The sequence below is a fragment of the Hyla sarda genome, chromosome 3 (genome assembly GCF_029499605.1).
Source record: "Hyla sarda isolate aHylSar1 chromosome 3, aHylSar1.hap1, whole genome shotgun sequence".
In the NCBI taxonomy this organism is placed as follows: Eukaryota; Metazoa; Chordata; class Amphibia; order Anura; family Hylidae; genus Hyla; species Hyla sarda.
This window is the reverse complement of record NC_079191.1, coordinates 320578548-320586551: the sequence shown is the minus strand read 5'-3', so window position 1 is coordinate 320586551 and position 8004 is coordinate 320578548. Positions and strand designations below refer to the sequence as shown.

The following is an 8004-nucleotide window of genomic DNA, read 5'->3' as shown; positions in this document are numbered from 1 at the left end:
TCATCCCAATTTTCCGGGTGATCGGGTCACCAGAGACCCGATCAGCCCGGAATAGGAGAAAATCGCATGTCTGAATTGACATGCGATTTTCTGCGATTGCCGACATGGGAGGGTCCCGGGACCCCCCTCGGCATTTACACGGCATGCCTGCTGAAGGATTTCAGCAGGAATGCCGTTCCGATCTCCGCCCGGTGAGCGGCAGAGACCGGAAAATGCCATGACGTACTCATACGTCATGGGTCCTTAAAGCCCAGGGTGCGGAGACGTACACATAGGTCATGGGGCGGAGACATACGCATATGTCATGGGTCCTTAAGGGGTTAATGCACATCTCCTCTGCCCATTGACTTTAATGTTATTTCTGCTGTCCTGTTAACACTGCGGAAATTCTGCTAGCAGAATTCCGATGCTGAATTCCTTTCCGTTTGAAGAAAGAACATGTTCATTCTTCATGCGGACTCCACGAGCAGAATCCAATAGAAGTCAATGGTAAAAAAAAATTCTGCCAGACATCGTTTTCAAGCCGAATTTGAGCGGAATTCAGAAAAGTATATTAAATAGCCTCCTCTTCCATTCCTCTTCATTTCTGCATGGAAATTCCGCTTGATGGAGAAGGCAACGATTTCCTGACCAAAATTATTCCTTGAGAATTCCTCTTGAATTCCTCAGAGTGAACGCACCCTTAGTGGGCGTTCACACTGAGTAATTCAAAGAGGAATTTACCCGAGTAATTCCTCTTGAATTCTCTGCTCCAAATTAATGCACATCTTGTCTGCCAATTGACTTTAATGTTTTTTCCGCTGTCCTGTTCACATGGCGGAAATTCTGCTAGCAGAATTCCGACGCTGAATCCCTTTCCGCTTGAAGAAAGAACATGTTCATTCTTCAAGCAGAATCCCCTAGCAGAATCCAATAGAAGTCAATGGTAAAAAAAAAAAATTCTGCCCGACATCGTTTTTGCGCGGAATTCAGAAAAGTAGATTAAATAGCGTCCTCCTTCCTCTTCATTTCCGCATGGAAATTCCGCTTGAAATGCTCTCAAATTCCGCTTGATAGATAAAATGACAGAAGGCAACAATTTGCCGACTGAAATTATTCCTCGTGAATTCCTCAGTGTCAACGCACCCTTAAGGGGTTAAAAAACAAAGAGGTAAAGTGTAAACATGCCCTGGATGAGTATATTCATAACTTCTACAAACTGGAGTACCCTTTAACCTCTTAAGGACGTAGGACGTACCTGTATGCCCTACCCCGGTGTTTAAAACGGGGTCATGGTATCACAACCGGTCAGTCCTGGCTGCTATTCATAACCGGGACCCTGGGCTAACAGCGCGTGGCACCGATCGTTGTGCCGCGCGCTATTAACCCTTCAGATGCGACGATCAAAGTTGACCGCCGCATCTGAAAGTGAAAGTAAACTGTCCCTGGCAGCTCAGTCGGGCTGATCGGGACATCGCGATGAAATCGCAATGTTCCGATCAGCTAGGACGCAAGCGGAGGTCCCTTACCTGTCTCCGCCGCGTCCAATCGGGGTTTGATTGCTCCAAGCCTGAGCTACAGGCTTGAGAACTCAAGCCCCTATCTCGCTGATCCATGCAAAGCTATGGCTTTACAGGGATCAGCATAAGAGATCAGTGTGTGCAGTGCTATAGCTCCCCACTGCAAAAAAAAAAAGTGGAAAAAAAAAAGGTTAACAAAGGTCATTTAACCCCTTCCCTAATAAAAGTTTGAATCACCCCCTTTTCCCATAAAAAAACGGTGTAAATAAAAATAAACATGTGGTATCGCCGCATGCAGAAATGTCCGAACTATAAAAATATATTGTTAATTAAATCGCACGGTCAATGGCGTACGCGCAAAAAAAATTCCAAAATAGCGTATTTTTGGTCACTTTTTATATCATGAAAAAATGAATAAAAAGCGATCAAAAAGTCAGATCAATACAAAAATGGTACCGTTAAAACTTCAGATCATGGCGCAAAAAATGAGCCCTCATACTGGCCCGTACGTGGAAAAATAAAAAAAGTTATAGGGGTCAGAAGATGAGAATTGTTAAATACATTTTCCTGCATGTAGTTATGATTAGTAGTAGTACGACAATATCCAACCTATATAAGTAGGGTATCATTTTAATCGTACGGACCTACAGAATAAAGATGAGGTGTTATTTTTACCGAAAAATGCACTGCGTAGAAACGGAAGCCCCCAAAACTTACAAAATGAAATTTTTCTTCCATTTTGTCGCATAATGAATTTTTTTTCTGTTTTGCCGTGGGTTTTTCGGTAAAATTACTAATGTCACCGCAAAGTAGAATTGGTGACGCAAAAAATAAGCCATCATATGGAATCTTATGTGCAAAATTGAAAGCGTTATGATTTTAAGAAGGTGATGAGGAAAAAATGAAAATGCAAAAACGGAAAAACCCTGAGTCCTTAAGGGGTTAAGAGAATAAAAAGTGATAGGCAGGCGATATCATAATATAATAACGTAGTAATAACATGGCGCCTTGTTCGCCCTCTTATCTTTTCCACAGTCCCATCCATGACTGTCCGCACACGGATCTGTTCACAGTAGAGAGGACTGTGGCGAGTAAGTCCCGCCCACTACGTGACGTCCACCTTCTGTCCCCGCGTAATCCTGTCAGAAGCCGCTACGCTCATTTCCACTGAAATGTACCTCCGCGGCTTCCGTAAGTGGTCACTGCTGGGGTACCAATAGTGATACTACGCCGGTAGAGCGGCGGAAGGAGAGGCAGCGGCTGCGCCGGAACTACTTTGACGTATCATTGTTTTATCCCAGTCATGTTTTTATAACGGGAACTGGAGTGCGGTATTGGGAGAGGATGCGGTTTCTATTGGGCTCTGCCCCGGTGCCGTCACTGCCACCATATAACAGCTTCCGCCAGCGCTTCCCGGGCTCCTCGCTGTCCCTGTGACTTGTTTGTAGAGCCCATTTCCGTCCACTGTCCGGTCATGACCCGCAGAGTGTTCACAAGCCCGCTGTAACCGGCGGACACGGCAGAGAGCCCACAGCCCGCTTCCGGAGAAGTTCTGTGGCTCTGGCGAGGCGGCCCGCGGTGTAGTGTCCTGTCCCGGTACAGGAGGAGAGATGGCCAACCAGCCGGTGATCCTCAATGTGTATGATATGGTGAGTATATGGACTGAGCCGTAATATGTATGATATGGTGGGGGATATATGGACTGAGCCATAATATGTCTGATATAGGGGGGTATATGGACTGAGCCATAATATGTCTGATATAGGGGGGGGGGTATATGGACTGAGCCATAATATGTCTAATATAGGGGGGGTATATGGACTGAGCCATAATATGTCTGATATAGGGGGGATATATGGACTGAGCCATAATATGTCTGATCTAGGGGGGATATATGGACTGAGCCATAATATGTCTGATATAGGGGGGTATATGGACTGAGCCATAATATGTCTGATATAGGGGGGTATATGGACTGAGCCATAATATGTCTGATATAGGGGGGTATATGGACTGAGCCATAATATGTCTGATATAGGGGGGGTATATGGACTGAGCCATAATATGTCTAATATAGGGGGGGTATATGGACTGAGCCATAATATGTCTGATATAGGGGGGATATATGGACTGAGCCATAATATGTCTGATATAGGGGGGATATATGGACTGAGCCATAATATGTCTGATATAGGGGGATATATGGACTGAGCCATAATATGTCTGATATAGGGGGGTATATGGACTGAGCCATAATATGTCTGATATAGGGGGATATATGGACTGAGCCATAATATGTCTGATATAGGGGGGGTATATGGACTGAGCCATAATATGTATGATATAGGGGGGGGGGCATATGGACTGAGCCATAATATGTATGATGTAGGGGGGGCATATGGACTGAGCCATAATATGTATGATATAGGGGGGGGGGCATATGGACTGAGCCATTATATGTATGATATAGGGGGGGGGGAGATATATGGACTGAGCCATAATATGTCTGATATAGGGGGGTATATGGACTGAGCCATAATATGTCTGATATAGGGGGGCATATGGACTGAGCCATAATATGTCTGATATAGGGGGGGCATATGGACTGAGCCATAATATGTATGATATAGGGGGCATATGGACTGAGCCATAATATGTATGATATAGGGGGGGGGGGGCATATGGACTGAGCCAAAATATGTATGATATATGGAGGTGGGGGGTATATGGACTGAGCCATAATATGTATGATATGGGGGTGGGGGGTATATGGACTGAGCCATAATATGTATGATATGGGGGTGGGGGGTATATGGACTGAGCCATAATATGTATGATATGGGGGGGGGGGAGTATATGGACTGAGCCATAATATGTATGATATATGGAGGGTGGGGGGTATATGGACTGAGCCATAATATGTATGATATGGGGGGGAATATGGACTGAGCCATAATATGTATGATATGGGGGGGGAAATATGGACTGAGCCATAATATGTATGATATGGGGGGGGGGGGGGGGGGGAATATGGACTGAGCCATAATATGTATGATATGGGGGGGGGGGAAATATGGACTGAGCCATAATATGTATGATATGGGGGGGGGGAAATATGGACTGAGCCATAATATGTATGATATGGGGGGGGGGGAAATATGGACTGAGCCATAATATGTATGATATGGGGGGGGGAATATGGACTGAGCCATAATATGTATGATATGGGGGGGGGGGAATATGGACTGAGCCATAATATGTATGATATGGGGGGGGGGGGAATATGGACTGAGCCATAATATGTATGATATGGGGGGGGGGAATATGGACTGAGCCATAATATGTATGATATGGGGGGGGGGGCATATGGACTGAGCCATAATATGTATGATATGGGGGGGGGGGGGAAATATGGACTGAGCCATAATATGTATGATATGGGGGGGGGGGGGAATATGGACTGAGCCATAATATGTATGATATGGGGGGGGGGAATATGGACTGAGCCATAATATGTATGGTATGGGGGGGGAATATGGACTGAGCCATAATATGTATGATATGGGGGGGGGGGGGGAATATGGACTCAGCCATAATATGTATGATATGGGGGGGGGGGAATATGGACTGAGCCATAATATGTATGATATGGGGGGGGGGGGAATATGGACTGAGCCATAATATGTATGATATGGTGGAGGGAAGAATATGGACTGAGCCATAATATGTATGATATATTGAGGGGGTGGTATATGGACTGAGCCATAATATGTATGATATATTGGGGGGGGGGTGTATATGGACTGAGCCATAATATGTATGATATAGGGGGGGGGGGGGGATATGGACTGAGCCATAATATGTATGATATATGGAGGGTGGGGGGTATATGGACTGAGCCATAATATGTATGATATGGGGGTGGGGGGTATATGGACTGAGCCATAATATGTATGATATGGGGGGGGGTATATGGACTGAGCCATAATATGTATGATATGGGGGGGGGGAATATGGACTGAGCCATAATATGTATGATATGGGGGGGGGAATATGGACTGAGCCATAATATGTATGATATGGGGGGGGGGGGGGGAATATGGACTGAGCCATAATATGTATGATATGGGGGGGGGGGGGGGGAATATGGACTGAGCCATAATATGTATGATATAGGGGGGGGGGAATATGGACTGAGCCATAATATGTATGATATAGGGGGGGGGAAATATGGACTGAGCCATAATATGTATGATATGGGGGTGGGGGGTATATGGACTGAGCCATAATATGTATGATATGGGGGTGGGGGGTATATGGACTGAGCCATAATATGTATGATATGGGGGGGGGGGGGTATATGGACTGAGCCATAATATATGATATGGGGGGGGGATATGGACTGAGCCATAATATGTATGATATAGGGGGGGGGGGGAAATATGGACTGAGCCATAATATGTATGATATAGGGGGGGGGGAATATGGACTGAGCCATAATATGTATGATATAGGGGGGGGGGGAATATGGACTGAGCCATAATATGTATGATATGGGGGGGGGGGGAATATGGACTGAGCCATAATATGTATGATATGGGGGGGGGGGGGGGAATATGGACTGAGCCATAATATGTATGATATGGGGGGGGAAATATGGACTGAGCCATAATATGTATGATATGGGGGGGGGGGAAATATGGACTGAGCCATAATATGTATGATATATTGAGGGGGTGGTATATGGACTGAGCCATAATATGTATGATATATTGTGGGGGGGGGTGTATATGGACTGACCCATAATATGTATGATATAGGGGGGGTGGGCATATGGACTGAGCCATAAAATGTATGATTTATTGGGGGGGGGGGGGGTATATGGACTGAGCCATAATATGTATGATATGGGGGGGGGGGGAAATATGGACTGAGCCATAATATGTATGATATGGGGGGGGGGGGGGATATGGACTGAGCCATAATATGTATGATATGGGGGGGGGGGGAATATGGACTGAGCCATAATATGTATTATATGGGGGGGGGGGGGAATATGGACTGAGCCATAATATGTATGATATGGGGGGGGAGAATATGGACTGAGCCATAATATGTATGATATAGGGGGGGCATATGGACTGAGCCATAATATGTATGATATAGGGGGGGGGCATATGGACTGAGCCATAATATGTATGATATGGGGGGGGGGGGGAATATGGACTGAGCCATAATATGTATGATATGGGGGGGGAAATATGGACTGAGCCATAATATGTATGATATATGGGGGGGGGGGGGGGGAATATGGACTGAGCCATAATATGTATGATATATGGGGGGGAAATATGGACTGAGACATAATATGTATGATATGGACTGAGCCATAATATGTATGATATAGGGGGGGGGGGGAAATATGGACTGAGCCATAATATGTATGATATGGGGGGGGATATGGACTGAGCCATAATATGTATGATATGGGGGGGGGGGGGAGATATGGACTGAGCCATAATATGTATGATATGGTGGGGGGGGGATATGGACTGAGCCATAATATGTATGATATGGGGGGGGGGAAAATATGGACTGAGCCATAATATGTATGATATGGGGAGGGGGGAAATATGGACTGAGCCATAATATGTATGATATGGGGGGGGGAAATATGGACTGAGCCATAATATGTATGATATGGGGGGGGGGGGGAAATATGGACTGAGCCATAATATGTATGATATGGGGGGGGGGGGAAATATGGACTGAGACATAATATGTATGATATGGGGGGGGAAGAATATGGACTGAGACATAATATGTATGATATGGGGGGGGAAGAATATGGACTGAGACATAATATGTATGATATGGGGGGGGAAGAATATGGACTGAGACATAATATGTATGATATGGGGGGGAAGAATATGGACTGAGACATATGTATGATATGGGGGGGGGGGATATGGACTGAGCCATAATATGTATGATATATTGGGGGGGGGGGGGGGGTGTATATGGACTGACCCATAATATGTATGATATAGGGGGGGGGTATATGGACTGAGCCATAAAATGTATGATATATTGGGGGGGGGGGGGGTGTATATGGACTGACCCATAATATGTATGATATAGGGGGGGGTATATGGACTGAGCCATAAAATGTATGATATATTAGGGGGGGGGGGGTATATGGACTGAGCCATATGTATGATATGAGGGGGGTATATGGACTGACCCATAATATGTATGATATAGGGGGGATATATGGACTGAGCCGTAATATGTATGATGTAGGGGGTGTAGACTGACCCTCAATGTGTATATGGGGGGGGGGGGGACATTCCAACCCCTATATATCTTGTGTTTATCCGGCTCTTCTCGTCCTGGTTCACACTAGACAGTTTCCTCTTTATTATGAGATGGTTTATTTTTTGCCATTTATCAGGTCTGATCCATGAAGACTATTGGGTTCTGAAGTGATCAGTCTCCTTGTTTC

General features: G+C 45.5%; 1 protein-coding gene across 1 annotated transcript in view; it reads left to right on the top strand.

Annotated features, from left to right (window-relative positions):
- The first annotated feature begins 1789 nt into the window (after positions 1-1789).
- The window catches only part of DESI2 (desumoylating isopeptidase 2), a 51585-nt gene continuing 45370 nt past the window's right edge, over positions 1790-8004 (top strand). The window contains exon 1 of the mRNA XM_056567185.1: positions 1790-3148. Coding sequence (XP_056423160.1) covers positions 3110-3148 — 39 coding nt within the window. The 5' untranslated portion in view covers positions 1790-3109. The remainder of the gene's footprint in view (positions 3149-8004) is intronic.